Source organism: Musa acuminata, chromosome BXJ2-9, assembly GCF_036884655.1.
Source record: "Musa acuminata AAA Group cultivar baxijiao chromosome BXJ2-9, Cavendish_Baxijiao_AAA, whole genome shotgun sequence".
Classification (NCBI taxonomy): Eukaryota; Viridiplantae; Streptophyta; class Magnoliopsida; order Zingiberales; family Musaceae; genus Musa; species Musa acuminata.
This window is the reverse complement of record NC_088346.1, coordinates 41691509-41711407: the sequence shown is the minus strand read 5'-3', so window position 1 is coordinate 41711407 and position 19899 is coordinate 41691509. Positions and strand designations below refer to the sequence as shown.

The 19899-nt window shown below is 41.8% G+C and overlaps 1 protein-coding gene and 1 long non-coding RNA gene across 2 annotated transcripts; one reads left to right on the top strand and one right to left on the bottom strand.

The window, feature by feature from the left end:
* Positions 1-1748: 1748 nt before the first annotated feature.
* On the bottom strand, positions 1749-3092 carry LOC135623442 (uncharacterized). Its single transcript, XR_010491384.1, has 2 exons — positions 2952-3092; positions 1749-1958 (listed from the first exon to the last, which is right to left on the bottom strand). It is a non-coding gene; the product is annotated as an uncharacterized LOC135623442 (long non-coding RNA).
* A 508-nt stretch (positions 3093-3600) lies between these two features.
* LOC103973191 (uncharacterized) lies at positions 3601-6953 on the top strand. The gene is made up of 5 exons (XM_009387693.3): positions 3601-3735; positions 4336-4517; positions 5722-5937; positions 6157-6290; positions 6591-6953. Exons 1-5 carry the CDS (start codon positions 3658-3660, stop codon positions 6779-6781), a joined length of 801 nt encoding a protein of 266 aa, XP_009385968.2. The 5' UTR covers positions 3601-3657; the 3' UTR covers positions 6782-6953.
* Positions 6954-19899: the final 12946 nt, after the last annotated feature.

The following is a 19899-nucleotide window of genomic DNA, read 5'->3' as shown; positions in this document are numbered from 1 at the left end:
TCATAGTAGTTATCTAGGTAGTTATCATGTTCAAAATCGTTTTAGGCATGTTTCAAGAAATGACCTATGGTCTAAAAGTTATAAGGTAATTCCTATAACTACATCAATCATGAATGACATGGGGAGTGAGATAGTTACAACTAAGTCCTATAAATAGGATCGTAGTTCATGAAACAAAAGATAAACAGAATACACTTGGAAATATCTTGTAAGTGTTCTATGTCAATCTTCTTATTTTAAATACTAATCGATTTTCTTGATCAAAATTTTTTTTGTTAATTGCATCATAATATTTCGTTTCCTTCCTCTTCCATCCCCAACACTAACTTCTTTCCTGGTCTGACAAAACTGAAGTCATCTTCCTCTTCTTACTACCTTCTTCCTCTTCTTACTACCTTCTTGATGACTACTCTAGCATTGAGCTTGTTGTCTAAAACTTCTCATCCACTCCCATGATTTATCATACTAACAGTCTGGTTGCCAAGGATACAGATAACTGTTCCTCGTGAAACTGGCAGACCTGGAAAGCCTAGCAAGTGATTAAAGTAAACGATTTGTGGTGGTCCTTTGCTACTTCTAACACACTATTTCATTGATTAGAGGATATAAACTTGTTAAATACAGGTGTTTGGGAGCTTTTTACATATAGTTTACTGTAGTCTTTTTTATGAATACTCTGATGCTATCTATTGGAAGCTTGAAAAAGTACCTACTCTGTGTATCCTCCCAACACTATCATTGTATTTCAAAACAACCAAGTTTTAATTATCTTCTAATCTACTGTGGGTCAAATAACACAGCTGTGTATCACTGATACTCCAGCAAAGCAAATTTGCATAATACTCCAACAAAAGCACACAGGGAAGGGGCTACCATCCAATTATTCATGGTGGGAAGCAACCATAACCTACTTTATTTGAACATATAAGTACATGCCTATTCCAAGTCTTTAACATTTCTGTTTTCAGCTTTCAACACACACATTGGTGTATCCACACAAGTTAACAGAGAGCAAGCAATGCAGAAAGCCAAGTATTTTCACATAATCGCATGATCTGAAGTCTAGTTACCATAAATATTTAGATTTTCATCTAATCTGAATTTTCAAAATGTCGAAGAACATATATATATATATATATATATATATATATAATTATAAACTTACTGTTTCACCTTCATCCTTCTCTTATCTGAATGGGTCTTATCTAAATTTCTGGGGAAGGAAGGAAATGGAAAGTATATGGCCAATATCTTGCCTCAAACAATGTCAGAAGTTTTTCTAATTCTTTCGAGTTCTTCATATAAAGTATCATCCACAAAGTGTTACAGGCAAATTTTGCTATAAAGTTACCAAAGTTGGTCCTGATTGTGCTTGTAAAGAGGCAATGAACTGTTGGTCATATGACATTTCATTAGCATATCATTGTTTCAGGATAGAGATAGACTAACGAGTGAACATGGTTGTGGAATTATTTAGCACCTATCATGTACACAAGGTATTAATGTCTTTTATTTCTTCTTCATACTTCCCCTTCTGCATGATTTTGCATCCGGTTTTGCATGATTGTTTAAAAAGGCAGAAGGTACCAAGACATAAATGCAGGTAAGGACCACTTAATAGCAAAGCAATTTACATACTTCAGTTTCCATAATGGCAGAGATAAAACACTCAGAAATTACCTTAATAAAAAAATTCAGAAACTTATTTACCGAAATGTACTAATGCATGCTTTTGCACCGGTGAATAATGCTGTTTTTGTCAAAAAAAATCAGAAAATATTTTGCATCATGATCATAGATGTATAGTTGTCCATGACAATTAAATTCGGGAAAAAAATCATAACATACTGTTGTTTCAATTCTGCAGCTGAAAATAAATCACAAACAACTTGGTTTAGGTAAGTAGAAAATGAATGTAGGTATCCATTCCTCGTCATCCAAATGAAAGCTCTTCAACCCTGACATGAACAAAATGATACCGAGTGAGGTCCAGAAGAAAATACTGGACACTAAAAATCAGAGTGCATTGCATTTGATTTACATTTTACATTACATATAATATTTCATTTATAACACCAGAATCGCCCGATTAACTTTTTCTAGTGCTTTGTCAATGACTATGGTTGGTGTTCGATCACACTCAAGAAAGATTATTTTCCTTGCCATGGAGCATTCAATAAAAATGGGGGCGCAAAAGCACAAAAAAAAAAGGGCTCAAAAAACGAAGTTGCTGTGTTTTGAGTACAAAGAACATTAACATATCCTTGTGTGAACCTGAGCAGGCCCAAAATGGAGATTCAACAGAAAGCAGATACAACTTGAAATTTACCCAGAAATGCTTCCATACACATGATAATTTGAGCTTATTCTGAAAAGAACATTCTACCAGCATGCCAGATAATTAATAATAAAAAGATTCACTTGAACGATAATTCCTGACAAATTTTCAAGTCAACTTTGCAGCTAAGACTCCGTAGATTGGGTTACAAGGATAAAGCTACTATTCCAATATATATAATTTCATGCCAATCTTTGTTGTTTCCCCTGGAAAATGTATGTCATTTTTGCTGCAGTCAAAATACTTAACGGACTCAGGAATGGGGAATCTAAATAAGCTATAAATAATCCAACTACTCAACTAGTTTGCAACTGCAATGCATGATGATCTTTAACCCTTTCCTCAGATGATAATTTCTGTTCCCGGCGGATTGGAACAGTATTGTAAACTGTAACTCTTAATTCTTATTTTAGCAATAAGAATAAAGCAAAATCGATCCATAAGCTGTAACCCAAATCTTGCAGTCAAACATATTTCGGTTGATTATCAGGCCAGTTAGAACTTTTTGGTTGATTCGAAACATCACGAATCGAATCATTATATAATGATAATAATCTTCCTTTTTAACTCCAAAACCATGACGGAAACATCAAGGACAGAGATACGGGTCGACCTGGGAGAATCGGTGGGCGGCAGCCATCAGTGGTGGCCGGCGGCGGCGGCGTGCTGCTGGTGCTCGAGGTGGCGGCGCTCCTCGGGGAGGGCGACGAGGTAGGAGAAGATCATGCCACCGAAGTAGACATGGTAGAGAGGCTGGATGGAGCCTGTCTCGATGTACTTCTAGATGTAGCGATCAACCGCCTGGTCCGCGCTCTTCTTGTTGTGATCCCATTACAGCTTGGGCTTCAGGTACGAGGGAAGCTCCCTCACCTTCATCCCCTTGATCTCGTTGTAGAACGCTCGCAGCGCCATTGGAGCACCGCCATAGCTCAAATCCACAACCACATAATCGAGATAACCCAAAAGAGGCGGACTTTGCGGATCCACGACCCCAGTTTCCGATCTGAATTCGAAAATTCTCATATTTAGATTCATATTCGGGTCGTATGTTTCTTACGGGACTTGGATTTGGGCATTCAGTGAGATCCGATCCGATAGCAATCTGCGCTTTCACGAATCGTTTGTGTATTTGACGGATTTTGCCTCGCTGGCGGCAACTACGGTGCATCAGCCCGTGTTCCGAAACGTGGACGGTGGAGATCAATTGTGACGTGTCGGGCTTGACTTATTATAGCTGCTGCCTGAGGGAACAACATACCACTCAACTCGCTCCCTATCTCGTCTCCGCGAAACACAATCTTTCCATTTTCCCTTCGGCAATGGCGGAAGAACCCCAAACCGATCGCTCTCATCCCCATCCGACACCTCCAACCACGAATAGCGCTGTTACACCTCAGGTGCGTGTAATCGTTTGGATCCCTTCGACACCGCCCATGGCTTGGCCGTCTCTTTTTGATTCATTTGCTGGATCGGATCGGTTTCGTTAGAGGTAGGGTTTGTGTCGGCCGATATGTGGGTAAAACACGATTATTCTGCTTTCTTGCCCACTTCGGAATTTTATGATTATACGTCTCGCTTCCATTCGTTCAACTCTGCGTTTGGTGACTTTGGTCCTGAGAATCGACATCTGGGCTTCTTGTGTTTTCTCTGAGTCATTGGTTTATAAGTGGAGTTTGGAAGCGTTAAATATTTAGTCTTTTTCATCCCTTTTCTCGTTACATCTCGTTTGTGATGGGTGTGTCATTCGGGAATATATGAGCCATATGGGCGGTAAGTAACCATCTGAAGCGAAGTGATAATTTCCCCTCTTCTCGAGGAAAATATAATATATCAGCTTGTGCAAATTCTTCAACGTAGATGTTAAAGTCGGATTTTTTTTTAGTGCACATCTCTTTTCTGTGCACTATTAATTGCATTGGAGAAATTAATTCCTCTAAGAAGGGCCCAATTATTTTGTCTTTTGATGGTTACTGACCTCGTATGTATTGGCAATTCAGGTACCTGGTATTTCTGGCTTCCAGGTGTCTCCACTCATTTTGCCTGGAATGCTTCCTATCCAAAATCCAGATTACAATGAACATGGATCAGGAATTTATGCTATTCCATATCTTCCATACACGAGGCCAATGGCTGGGTTTTCTCCTGATACTCTCATTCCATTAAAGTATAACATACCAACGTACGCTTTTATTTCCTTCTGCTAAATCATATCATCTTTTCTTTTGGGTTTAATCAAATTGTAGGCATTTAAATCGAGTCTCTTTTAGTTTCTTAAGACTTCCCCCTGATATTTGTGTTGTTAAAAGCAAGGAACCTGGCTCACCTGTAAAGCCTCTGCAATGTAAAGATAATTGCCTAAAACTGGATACAAAATGAGGTGTAGCTTTGTCATGTTTGCATTCAATCAATAATTTTCAATTTCTGGATACAATGTTGAAGTTCTTCTTTGAGAAAAATGTACTTTTAAGCAGTATTGCCCATTTGATCCTTCATTAAACTTAAGTGCACACATAAACTTGAGAACATATTTTTGTTGAATTATTTTTCATTGTAATAGCTGATGCCTTTTCTGGTAATTTACTTTTGCCAATTTGTCAGAGGGTTTTCTTTTAGTTAGAACACTGTTACTGTTATTTTCCTTGCCGTTTTGTCCTTGGTTTTGGTGACATTAATCCAACTGTACCTTCTTTTTTCTGATTATCATTTGTCAATCCATCACATAAATCAATGTCCATCTTTTGAAATGTTTTCTGCAAGATACTGTTTCTTGAAAAGCAAGATATAAGAATGTGAAGAATGGACTATATTCAGTCTAAATATTATTAATTATACAATTGGTAACCATATAAATTTACATTGCTATTGTGCATTGGCAGGTTATTTAAACAGGTAGAGTATACAAACAGCATCCTTCTGCCTAAATAACTACCATGAAAATAGAACACCTATTGCTTTGCAGAATCATACCTTTTGCCCATTGACCACTTTATTATCACGATTTTGCTGAAGGATTATAAGTCTTATAATATTTACATACTTAGCTGAACAGAATTCATTTTTGCCTTTCTTTCATCTTAGAATCCTTCTGCTCCTTCTTCCCCCTTCTTTTCTCTTTTGAGGATCTAAAATCAGCTATGAATATTCAAAATCAGACAACTTCGGTCGCATTTGATTGATTCTGGTCAATTCCAACTTATTTCTGGCTATAAGGTTGACAAATCAATTACAACAGATCAGTTTTGGATGAGGAATCAGATGTACTGTGCTAAAATTGGCCAAAACTGCAACTATGCTTGTTGGTCTATGTGATAAACAGAGTGAAAGTATACTAGAAATAATAATGTGAACACATTCTTTTCTTATATCTTATGTGCATCTTTCAGGAGGCCAAGTTCTGGAGGAGCTAGTGATGAGCATGGGCAGGAAGCGAGGCAGCAACATGGTCCTCAAAGACAAGTAGCAGTAAGGAGATTCCACTTTGCATTTCAGCTTGACTTGGGTCTGATCATCAAGTTGGCGGCTATGGTCTTTCTTCTCAGTCAGGATGGATCATCGCAAAAGCTTGTTCTCCTTATTTTCTTTGCATCATTGGTTTATCTGTGAGATCAAATTCTTTCACTATAATACCTGGAATAGATTTTGTGCTTTCATTTGCCACAGTTTGCATTTAGTCCCAGTCAATCACCAACAATCTACAATCCTCTGGCTATTATCAGAAATGTAAATGTGATAGCAGAGTTTTGGCTGGTGTCTTAATAGCTTTTGTGGTGGATCATTTGTCTCAGCTTCTAATTTCTTTATGCCTTCCTAATTCATAGATATCAAACTGGAGCTCTTGCTCCTTTTATACAATGGCTTCAGCAAGCAGGTGCTCCTCGTCAATTGCAAGCTCCTATACGGCTACAGAATGGCCCTCCTGTTGGTCGTGATGGTCAGAATAATCCTCAACCTGGTACGCTCCTAAACCTGTGAAGAGTATGTTCCTTGATGTCCTCTCAAGTCTTAACTACTATTTTGCTTTTCTTCATCTCAAGCCATAACATCGTGCCAATGAGTTTTGGGAACATCACCTAAGTGAATCACTGAGAGAATTGTATTCATAGTACCAAATTTTCCTCTGTAGATTATGCAATTGCTACTTTGTGGATGGACCTCTATAGCAAATTCTGGAAAGCATGTAAATTTTCAAACAAAGTTGAGCTGGAACCATGTGTTTTTTCTGTACTAAAACATGTCATTTTAATGGCTGCAGTTGAAAATCATGGTGTTGACGATCAGAATCCGAACCAACCAGCTGAAAACCAGGAGCAACCAGATACCAATGACAACCATCCAGAACGTGAAGGACACGGAAACAATTTTTGGGGGGTGGTGAAAGAGATTCAATTGTTTGTTGTCGGGTTCTTGACTTCTCTTCTTCCAGGCTTCCATAACAACAATTAAGTTATTTCCATAAGTCTTTTCCAAACAATCAATAGGTTGTGATTATTTAGGTCTGAACATGAGCAAAAAGGGTAACTGAGAAGGTTAATGTGAGAAGGTTACCACTACCTTCATGTTTCTTCGAATTCAAGTGGATTCTTATGTCATGTGGAAAGTTTGATTTTGATTTTAACCGATACTGTGTATGATATCGGTTCGATGTGTATGATAGATATCACTTTGGAAAAGTTATAGGCCTCACTTGCAAACCATTGTGAAATGTCCCAACATTCAATCTAAAGTTGGGACAATAGTTATCTGAAATTAACCATGCAAACCCAATTAGAAGAGACAGCACAACAAAGGTTTGGTTTATGTTACTTGTGACCATTAGTGCAGTCTGTAGCGCTCACACTGTGAGCTTTGGCTTTTTGGATATATTGGATTTTGCAAAAAAACACCCTTTTTTCTATTTATATATAGTTGAATCAGTAGGTTTACTTGGGATTTTTGTCACGTGTCATTCGTGGAGGTGATCAAGTAGGACGCTTTTGGGTTGGGTCGAGGGCCACGTGGTGTTTTTAAAGTTCATAACTTATGCCTACGTAGGTAAGGCCCTCCCTTTTGGTTGGGTTGTGGGTGACAGGTTGGCTTCAAAGCGGTAAACAGGAAGGGAGGTCCATCCGGTTCTGAAGCTAGAAACGCACATGAAAAATGTGCGGCAAATGCCCATCTCACCCATGTAATGATAGAACGAGATCCTTTCGCTAGCCAAATGGAATGCTTGATAAAGCGTCTACCTAATAGAATTTAATATGCTTCTAACATCAACATGTGCAGCAACCCATCATTAGGTCTACTACTGCAAACAAGCTTTATTCTTAAGCCTCCTTAGAGGGAATAAATGAAAAGGTTTGTGCCATCCAATTAATTACTTCGACATCACAGGTATTCATGAAGTGAGTGGAGTGGGGGAAGCATTACTCTCTCTCACATTCTGCATTCTGGGCTTTTCTTATCAACTCAGATCAAAGAAACGACAGAATGGGATTTCGTGGTCATGTGGCTGAATCAATTGAGAGAAGAAGAAAATACTGCTCACACAACTGCAATCTTTTGAAGCTACATGATTCCAAAGTCACCAGCAGAGATGCATGTTTGTGATGACAAGAAGCTTGCAAATATCCCAAATAGATAGGAAAAAGGGGAAGTTGAACAACATTTTCTGTCCAAAGTTCAAATAACCAAAGAAGATAAGGAAAAATAAATTACATGGCATAGTGTACCACATTATAGCAGCCATCCCAAGCATACTGGAGCAATTCTGTGCCATCCCAAGTACCCCCAACAATCTTCCATCCTTTGTCAAGGACCAGATTGGCAGAATAGTATTACCAAAGCTTGAGCTTCACAATTTTACAAGGATTCTTACAAGATAAATGATTTCTCATTATCGAGAGAGATGTCGATCTGACCAATATCTAAAACCTTGCTCTGAATTAAAAATTCATCTACAACATTGTTAATATACAAGGATTAAGCTGCATTTCTTCATATCTTTCAAGTCGAAATTATATATTAAGTCAGAGACTACATCGAGCAAGAAAAGTATGAAATGAAAAGAAAAAGAAAATGCATAAGCAGAAGGTTTTAGTATATTACCTTCTCATCACTAGATCTTGTGACATGGTAATTTTCATCAATAGATTGCCAAGAACAATAACATCAGAAAGAGAATAACCACAACATATGTGATTAACACAATATTTAAAGAATAAAGGGGAGAAACCATACAGTTATATTCTTCAGTAGTTCATACGTCACTTGTGCAGCACGGTATGATTTTGGATGCCGCTTTCCTTCGGACGAGTATCCGACCGGTTTGCAATGCCAAAAAGGTCAATCATCTGCACGGTATGATTTTGGATGCCACTTTCCTTCGGACGAATCACCGACCAGTTTGCAATGCCAAAAAGGTCAATCGTCCGCAGGAATCAGAGATATTAAAACCCTGGAAACCACTAATTAAATTACCAGATACAAGCTGACAACACAAATGATCACATGTGCTGACAGTGAATTGAGTCGGCAGATAGTGTTTATCAGCATAACAGTTACGTCCATTAAAGCCTGGCTGTAAACTGTGAGCACATTTTCATGAGACTATTCTCCATTTTATTTTTCTAGATAAAAAGCAGAATGACATGTGAACCAGTTTTGAAGGCACTTAGTTATTCATGTGCATTAGAATAAAGTTGTCATGATTCCAAGACTGCAATCGCATCGATATAAACTAAACAAATACATAAACAAAAGAAGACCCTGGCAATTACTGCTCGAACAAAAAAGTTCCGTAAGGCAAATACATGGATATACTTTCATGACCAAAACTCACGTAAAGCCCAAGCTCTCATTTCCAATGAGAACACATAAAATAGTACATGTCATAGGTTTCAAAGCAACATGTAAAGTCATCTATATACTTTACATAACCGGTGATCTCATCGTTGCTTACCCTTTTCTTAAGCGTAACTATTACTGTATCAACGACATATGTGATTTTCTTCGTCACGAGAATGATTTTCAAGTTACCAAGTTACTCCGTATAATTTGAACTAACGAGACAATTGACATCAAGTATGTTATGTAAGAAATTTGAAAGCAATATATTTCTAACAAACAAAGATGTAGCATAAATAAATAACATACAGATTTTGTAGAAAAATAAACAATCAAGATATAGACTTCTATCTTGATGTGCTCCAACTATTTTTCTAGTAAGTTAGCGACACCCTCAATACGTGAAACGAAAGTTTCCAACAGACTTCTAGTGGGGATCGAGATTCAATCGATGTCTTAGTGTAACCTCGAGTGACTCGATCAATCATACCTAGCCCAAAAGGCAAGTAACTTTAGATGCTCACAACTTCTTATGATTCCCGTCCTGTTTGGCCTCTGAACCACTATAGCCTCGAGAGACTCGACCAACCATGATGTTCAGTTAAGTCATCACCATCATTATAAGATGAGTTTGATTCGATGATATACCCTCGAGGGACTCGACCAAGCATATCATGTCCTCAGGTCACCAGTGATATCTCAATGTCATAGGAAAGATATTGAATTGTGATATAAATGAGCCTTATGAGACTCGACTAACTCAACTTACATCGATAATTGATTCATACTTATAATGATGGAAGGCCATGTGGGTTAATATAATTATCTCATGTTGATCGACTTATTATTATCGAGAGAGGTGATTTTCATTTGGTCTCCTATAACATGTCACACACATATATATTTAATATATATCTACATCGCATGCAAATATATATACAAATCTAGTATGTGTACAAGCAATCACACATCATATGAGCAATCACATCAGATGATCATGGACTACATCCTAATGTGATCGAGCCCGAGACATTGGCCTAATGACTCACATCAAGATCTGTGTGCAATGGCACATCTCTATGCTTTGTGATCGTTCATCTTATCCTCGTTGGTTCCGTTAGTATCTTGACATATCTCCATGCTGTCACGAACGGTCGTCGCGCACCCGCAACAACTCCGTTCAACGAACCGTTCGTCGCTCACACCCGCATGTACAGCTGCTTGACAGCATATTTTCTCATGGTTTTGGGTCATTTTGCTTGTAAATATGTAAGTTCGAACAAGCTGCAGCGTTGCAAAGTGATCGCTCACCGAACCGAGCAAAACAGCCCCAAAATAGCCCAAAACGGCTCCGTTTTCGCGTGCCGCGGGAGGTGAGCGGAGTGCTGCCTCCGCTCACCAAAATGTCAGCCATCTCAGCACCTAGGAACCCCCCGGGTGGCACATGGCTGGATGGGGCTTCGGTTATATACCGGGCTTTGAACACTCTTTCGCAAGTTCGCACGTGACCTTTACGGGAACTTGGTTTTGCGCCCGGGACCAAGTGAGTGGCTGTTTGTGGGCTTGCAGCTGTTCATTCATCCTTGAAAGCCTTGTTTTTCTCCCTCTCCCTCTTTTCTCTTGTGCACACAAGGTGTTCGACGATTTGCTTGTAAAGCTTCCCTTTTCGCGAGACTTCGGGACTTGTCCGTTGCTCGTTCTTTCGATCTAACTTTCTTTCTCTTTTACAGGTCCTTCGGGACCTGCGAGAGGTTACAAAGTGGCTGATCCTTGCGGAGCAAGATCGCAAGGGCGAAGCGCGACTTAGGCAACGCAAGCTAAGTTCGAGTCTTTGGCCGCAAGGGTGCCTCACGCCTAAGGCAATTCCAGCTAAGGTCGTGACATTGTTGTATCAGAGCGGGCAAGCTCTTTGATCGAACAGCGAATGAACTTCGTAACTTCGCCATGGCAAAGCATCGTGGCGAATCAAGCAAGACGGGGCAAGCCGGAACCTTGCCCCAAGCAGCCGCATGTGGGCTGCATGTGCACACTCACTCTCATGCTGTTGGAGCCGCTCACGAGGATCGCGGCAGCGAACAGGATGAGCGAGAAGTTGGCAACTCTCCGCGAGCGGAGGAAGCGCAATCTGGTGCGCTAACTGGGAAAAAGAGTCATAAGGAGAGACTCACGACGGCGGAAACCCGCCTGGATGTTCTGGAAGCGAGCATGGAGGAACTCTACCATGGCCAACAAAGACTTGTTGGGGTAGAGAGCTCGCAAGAAGAAGCGGAGTCCAGGATCGACAAGGTCGAGGCCCTAGTCGACCGACTGTCTGATGACACCAAGGACTCCGTGCAGCACTTACAAGATGTTGTGGCGGAACTCACCGCAAAGGTGGCCATGCTTACAAGAACGCTAAATGCGGGAGGAGGCAACACCCGCGCTGCACCGCCACAAAATTTGAGGGCACCTGAGCCCCATGGATATGGAGGGGCCAGAGATGCCAAGGAGCTCGAGAACTTTCTGTTCGACATGGAGCAATACTTCCGAGCTACGAGGCCCGATTCTGAAGATACCAAAGTTTCTATAGCAACAATGTATCTGAATGGAGATGCGAAACTTTGGTGGCGAACTCGTTGGGAGGAAATCCAACAAGGTCGGTGTCGAGTCGACACATGGGAAGACTTGAAGCGGGAGTTGAGAACTCAGTTCCTACCGGAGAACACAGAGTTCGTCGCAAGAAGGAAGTTGAGACAACTCCGCCAAAGTACCACCATCCGAGACTATGTGAAGCAGTTTTCTGCACTAATGCTGGACATACAAGACATGTCCGAGAAGGACAAGTTGTTCAGCTTCCTTGATGGTTTGAAACCATGGGCTCAACAGGAGTTGAATCGAAGGAATGTTACCGATGTAGTCGGGGCAATTGCAGCTGCAGAAAGGCTTACCGACTTTGTTTCCTCTGAAGACCCAGCGAGAAGGAAACAATCTTTAGGCAATCGCCCTCCAAAACATTCTCGAGGGAAGAAGCTCGGGGGCGAACAGAAGAAGAAGAGCTCCCACAAAGGGCCAAACCCGAAAGGCAAGGCCTCAAAACCTAGAGGATGCTTCTTGTGCGGAGGACCGCATATGGTAAGGGAGTGCCCACAAAAACAAGCACTCAATGCATTGACGGCTTCCATCCACCCTCCCCGATCGGACAAGGGCAAAGCTGTCGCCCTTAGCTCAAGCAGTTCTGAATCCAGTAGCGACGATGAGGAGTCGCAAGGACCCCAAATGGGAGCAATGCGTTTGCTGAACGCTATGCGGGGTCAAGTGGGGGAGAACATGAAGACGAAGGCACAAAAAGCAGGAAGTAGCGAGCTGATGTATGTGGACATTAAGCTAAATGGCCAAACGACCTGTGCAATGGTGGATACGGGCGCTACCCACAACTTCATAGCTGATCGCGAAGCACAGCGACTTGGGTTGACCTTGGAGAAGAGCCCAAGCCGAATGAAAGCGGTGAACTCGGAGGCCAGGCGAATCTCCGGGTTGGCGAAGGGTGTTCCTATCAAAATCGGGACTTGGAGCGGAAACACCAACATGATGGCCGTGCCACTGGACGACTTCCAAGTGATTCTTGGAATGGAGTTTATGCACGCGGCGAAGTTGGTGCCGATGCTGTTCTTGAACTCCCTATGTATGATGGGAGGCGATGACCCCTGCATGGTTCCCGTCTCTCGGAGAGGAACCAAGGAGCCCCAACATATTTCGGTGTTACAATTGAAGAAAGGGGTGCGAAAGGGCGAACTGACATTCGTGGCTGCTATGAAGCTAGAGTCACTCAACGAAGAGGCCATTCAAGAACCTGCTGTGGTGGCGAACATCCTGAAGGAGTTCAAAGACGTTATGCCACCCGAGTTGCCGAAGACTCTTCCACCACGCAGAGGCGTGGATCACAGTATCGAGCTGGAGCCAGGAGTGAACCCTCCAGCGAGACCACCCTACCGCATGCCCCCGCCAGAGTTGGCAGAACTCAGAAAGCAGTTAGGTGAACTGCTAAGTGGTGGTCTCATCCGCAGCTCAAAAGCACCTTTCGGAGCTCCAGTTCTCTTCCAGAAGAAATAAGATGGGAGCCTCCGATTATGCGTCGACTACCGAGCCCTCAACAAAGTAACAGTGAAGAACAAGTATCCCATCCCGCTCATTGCGGACTTGTTCGATCAATTGGGCAAGGCGAAGTATTTCTCAAAACTCGACCTTCGGTCGGGATATTGGCAGGTGCGCATTGCTGAAGGCGACGAAGCAAAGACTACTTGTGTGACCAGATATGGAGCGTTTGAGTTCATGGTGATGCCTTTTGGCTTAACCAACGCTCCGGCCACATTCTGTACTCTCATGAACCAGCTATTCAAGGAGTATTTGGATAAGTTCGTGGTCGTCTACTTGGACGATATCGTCGTCTACAGCCAAACGCTCGAGGAGCATGTCAAGCACCTTCGGACGATTTTCAAGGTTCTCAGGGAGAACACGTTGTTCGTAAAAAGGGAGAAATGCTACTTTGCTCAAACTGAGATCCTATTCTTGGGGCATCGAATCGGTGATGGCTCCATTCGGATGGACAAGTCGAAGGTGCAAGTAGTTGCGGAATGGCGAACTCCAAAGAAGGTGCTAAAGTTGAGATCCTTCCTTGGTTTCGTCAACTACTATCGACGCTTCATTGCCGGGTATTCGAAGCGGGCAACCCCACTGACGGAGTTGCTGAAGAAGGAGCAGCCTTGGAAGTGGTCGGACAAATGTGAGATAGCATTCCAAGACCTGAAAGCTGCTGTCCTAGAAGAACCAGTGCTAAAATTGCCAAACTATGGAGAGCCCTTTGAAGTCCACATAGATGCTTCGGACTTCGCTATTGGAGGAGTACTCATGCAGGAAGGTCATCCGGTGGCCTACGAGAGCCGCAAACTCAACGAGACCGAGAGGCGGTATCCAGTGCATGAGAAGGAGATGACAGTAGTGATTCACTGTCTACGAGTTTGGCGACACTACCTTCTCGGGTCGCGATTTGTGCTGAGGACAGACAACATCGCCCTGAGTTATTTCCAAACTCAGAAGAAGCTCTCCCCAAAGCAAGCACGGTGGCAGGACTTCCTGGCTAAATTTGATATGGCAATGAAATACAAGCCCGGGAAGGCGAATGTCGTGGCCGATGCGCTGAGTCGGAAAGTGGAATGCGTGAATGCTGCACAACTGGAGGGCAGAGGCCAAGCAAGTCAGTTACACTCCAACTTCCTTTCCCGAATCAGAGATGGACTGTATAGTGATCCCCAGGCAGTTATCATGATGCAGCTCATCAAAGAAGGCAAGGCACGACGATTTTGGGTCCAGGAGGGACTTGTTTACACAAAAGGGAATAGGGTTTATGTTCCCCGAGTGGACAATTTAAGGCGTGAACTCTTAAAAGAGTGTCACGATTCCCTTTGGGCTGGACACCCCGGCATTCACAGAACGTTGGCTCTCGTGGAGAGGGTCTTCTACTGGCCAAAGATGGGGATTGATGTGGAGGAGTATGTTCGAACATGCCTTACTTACCAACAAGACAAGGCGGAGCAGCGGAAGCCGGTGGGACTTTTGGAGCCGTTGCCCATACCAGAGAGGCCATGGGAGAGCATTTCCTTAGACTTCATATCAAGCTTGCCACCTGTAGGGGGACTTGGATCGATACTCGTGGTGGTCGATCGGTTTTCAAAGTATGCAACTTTCATTGCTGCTCCCCTACATTGTTCAGCTGAAGAGGCGGCCAAACTAATGATAAAGGGTGTAGTGAAGTATTGGGGAGTCCCACACAATATCATTAGTGATCGTGATGCTCGGTTCCTTGGACGATTCTAGACCGAGCTATTCAAATTGTTGGGGTCAAAGTTATACTTCTCTACAAGCCTCCACCCCCAGACGGATGGCCAGACTGAAAGAATAAATTCGCTCTTGGAGCAGTATCTCCGGCACTACGTGAGTGCCAATCAACGAGATTGGGTGAAGCTGTTGGACATCGCCCAATTCTCCTACAATTTGCAGCGGAGCTCTGCATCCAACAAGAGCCCCTTCGAAATTATCACAGGACAACAACCGTCAACTCTGCACACTATGGCAATTGGGTTTACTGGGAGTAGTCCATCAGCCTATCATTTCGCAAAGGAGTGGCATCGAAATGCCGATATTGCGCGAGCTTACTTGGAGAAGGCGGCAAAACGGATGAAGAAGTGGGCAGACTTGGGAAGGCGACCACAAGAGTTCAAAGTTGGCGATTTGGTGTTGGTAAAGCTCCAACCAGCATCACTCCAATTCTTCAGGAACAGAGTTCACAAAGGATTGGTGTGTAAGTATGAAGGGCCCTTCCCAATTATCAGCAGAGTAGGCAATGTTTCTTACAAGTTGCAGCTGCCGGCGTGGTTCAAAATTCACAACGTTCTTCATGCCAGCAACCTGAAGGCCTACCATTCGGATCTGCAAGATGCTTCTCGAAGTGTTCCAACTCGGCTTCCTCCCATCACAGCCTCCTACGAGAAGCGAGTGGAAACCATTCTGGCGGATCGTAAGATAAAGCTACCCAGCGGAGCGGAACAGACAGAGTACTTGGTGAAGTGGCGAAAGCTTCCCCGAACTGAAGCCAGTTGGGAGCCTGAAGATGCCCTGCGACATGAAGAAGAAGTCATCAACAACTACCAACAAGCGTCGACGAGGGCGTTGACAGTTTAAGTGGGGGAGAATGTCACGAACGGTCGTCGCGCACCCGCAACAACTCCGTTCAACGAACCGTTCGTCGCTCACACCCGCATGTACAGCTGCTTGACATCATGTTTTCTCATGGTTTTGGGTCATTTTGCTTGTAAACATGTAAGTTCGAACAAGCTACAGCGTTGCAAAGCGATCGCTCACCAAACCGAGCAAAACAGCCCCAAAACAGCCCAAAACGGCTCCGTTTTCGCGTGCCGCGGGAGGTGAGCGGAGTGCTGCCTCCGCTCACCAAAATGTCAGCCATCTCAGCACCTAGGAACCCCCCGGGTGGCACATGGCTGGATGGGGCTTCGGTTATATACCGGGCTTTGAACACTCTTTCGCAAGTTCGCACGTGACCTTTACGGGAACTTGGTTTTGCGCCCGGGACTAGGTGAGTGGCTGTTTGTGGGCTTGCAGCTGTTCGTTCATCCTTGAAAGCCTTGTTTTTCTCCCTCTCCCTCTTTTCTCTTGTGCACATAAGGTGTTCGACGATTTGCTTGTAAAGCTTCCCTTTTCGCGAGACTTCGGGACTTGTCCGTTGCTCGTTCTTTCGATCTAACTTTCTTTCTCTTTTACAGGTCCTTCGGGACCTGCGAGAGGTTACAAAGTGGCTGATCCTTGCGGAGCAAGATCGCAAGGGCGAAGCGCGACTTAGGCAACGCAAGCTAAGTTCGCGTCTTTGCCACACGGGTGACTCGCGACTTAGGCAATGCAAGCTAAGTTCGAGTCTTTGGCCGCAAGGGTGCCTCACGCCTTAGGCAATTCCAGCTAAGGTCGTGACAATGCGTCATAATCATTCGTCTCGGTCTCGTGGATCCCGCTATCATCTCTATGCTCTCGCTGCACCTCTTTACGTAATTACAACATAATCATAGGCACGTAGGCCCGACAATAAACAAGAAAAAAAATAGAAACTCATAGGCCTTTAATAATAATAATAATAATGAATCACATATATACATTACATCACACAACCTATGATCATCTGTCTACATCATATACATACCACTATATAGGACTATTAGATAAATAATAATAGTTAATTAAAACTTTTAATTAACTAATATTTTTTTAAAATTCAAGACATGTAGAGAATTTTTTGAATTATGAAGGGTATTTAGGTAATTTGGATAGAAAGGATAAAACTCGAAATTTCTGAAATTATGAGGAGCAAAACTATCATTTGTCTTAAAAAACCCTAATCCCTTCCTTCTCCCTTACTGTGTTGCGGCCACCGCTACACTACGGACGGTGGCCACTACAACAGGGAGAAGGCACTGCTCGTGCTCGTGGATGGCTTGCCCGTGGGCAGGAGCCACTGTGGCAGGCGCCCTTGCGAACAGGTCACCCACGGGCGAGCGTCGCCTGTTGGGGCTCGCTCGTGGGCCCAATGCTCGCAGGCGCCACCATTGTGGCTGCCACTACAGGCAGCCTTGCTTGCGGGTGCCCAACTCACTAGTGGCGCCTATTGTAGGTAGGCCGCCGGCAGTAGCCTGTCGGTCGCCAACCCCTTGCACACATATGGCAACCAAGGCTGCCATCTGCGAGGGCAATAATAGTTGCTGCATTTTCTCGCTGTTATGTCAAAAAATTTGACATCAAAAGCCTTTCTAAAACACAACACACATAGTTCAAAATCAATCTTTTGCATAAACAACCAGGTTTTGATATCACTATATTAAAATCTAGGAGTGACATCTCATGCACAACAGAAGAATATAAAACAAAAATCCTAAATTTTCTGAAAGGTGTTCACTATCGTATAGGTGTACAAAAACCCATAAAACTGAAAACCACATGTGAGATAGTTATATTACCTAAGGAGATCATATATCCCTAAATCCCTACAGATTTGTGGGAGAGGATGAAGGAGGTCAAGTGTCCTCCTCTCTAGCGGTGATCCACATAGTATGAGCTATAAAGATGCTCTTTAAATCACTATCTAAATCTTCACACTTGCTATCTGAGGAAAAGAAGGGGAGAGGAGAATAGGAGGTAGTAATCAAGAAGCATAACCTATGGCCATTTGGTTCTCTCTTATTTATAGATGCTCATTGTTAACTTAACCTTAATGGATCCTACCTTATTGGATACTAGATTTTCATTCAATTACCCAAACCTATTAAATTAGTAGATCTCTATCCAATAATATCTCATTGGCTCTTATTGGATCTCATCCACATAATCCAATAATTTAAGATCTTATCGGATATCCAATAAGATAGAGGCTCTAGAGAATATCTCATATCCGAACATCCACTCATCGCAATACCTGCCATAAGTGTGTGACCCTATGACCCAATATCGAGTTGGACATGAGTTATACCTATCGGAACTTCTTTTAGCTCAGTGAATTATTATTTCCATAATAATTTACTCAACTCATCGACTATAAATGTACTAGGCCACTATGTCATAGTCTCCAAATGATACGGGGGAATCCAATCAATTGGACTTGTCTGTCCTTAATTACCGTGTACCTATAGTTTCTCATCTATCTAATACCCTAAAGACCGTATATTATGCATGATGCTATTAGACCCATATAGTTTCTACTCGAATCTCTCTCTAATCGGATTTTCTTGAAGAACTCTTTCTCTCTCAATCCGAATAACCCTGACTAGGGATCTATCTAAGCAAGAATACATGGGATAATCCTCTTTTGACATCGAAAGTGAAAAATCATCTATCGACACTCAATTGCCTTCGTAAGATTGACTATCATTCATGAGAACCAATTGTGCAAGATCTGAAACTTCCAAACCTATAAGTACTCATACAATATATATTTAGTGTCTCAAGTCTAAGAACCAAATACATAATTGGGATGATGGAATCACTATCTAATATCAGGTATCATTAATCATCTACTATTTTATAAGCAAATCAATTAGTAAACTCATTCTTCAATGAGCACCTACACTGTATCCCTAGTGTCCCCATATGAATAGTTATGAGATCAATCATCTTTATGAATGAGTATATAGTCCACTAGTCTTTAGGGTCTGTGTTTAAAGGCGAATCGATCTCATTAGCATGATCTCTTTACAATCCGATTCTCATTGTATAGATCCATGGACATTAATATATATATATATATATATATATATATATATATATATATATATATATATATATATATATATATATATATATATATATATATATATATATATATATATATATATATATATATATATATATATATATATATATATATATATATACACACACACAATAAGTAATTTAAAGTGAGAAAATACTATAATAATAATAAACAAAAAGATTACGTGTCATGTCACACGTGTCATTACTAATGTGATTGGCTTGTAGGACACCTATGACTAGTAGCAGTTACTTCTCTTCAAGTACATTTTGAATCCAGTGGTATCTGACACCTATTAGAATGAAAAATTAGGTTCTTACATAAATGGATGGTGCTTTGGCTGTCATAATGCACTATATAATTTTTCTATTTTAGCCCTAATTCTTGAAAGAATTCTTTCATCTATAATATTTCTTTGTAAACCTCTATAGTAGCAATATATTCCGCCTCTATGGTAAAGAGAGCATACATCTTTGTAATTTGGATTGTCATGACATAGCTCTCCCTATAAAAGTAAGTATAAAACATAATGTGGATTTTCTTGTATCTATATCTCTTGTCATATCTGTATCTGTATAACATGTCAACATAAGTTGTCCACCTCCAAAGATTAAACAAACTTTAGAGCTCCCTTTGAGATATCTAATGATTTACTTCATTACTACATAGTGCTCTTTGCTTAGATTTATAAAAAATCTTCTAATAACACCCATTGCATATATAATGTCTAGCTTTGTACATATCATTACGTACATTAAACTTTCAACTACTGAAATATAAGGAACCTTTTGCATTTTCACATTCTCCTCATTACTTACAGACTCTGCTCTGAGTACAACTTAAAGTGACTTGAAAGAGAAGAACCAACTAGCTTTGCATAGCTCATATTGAACCTTTC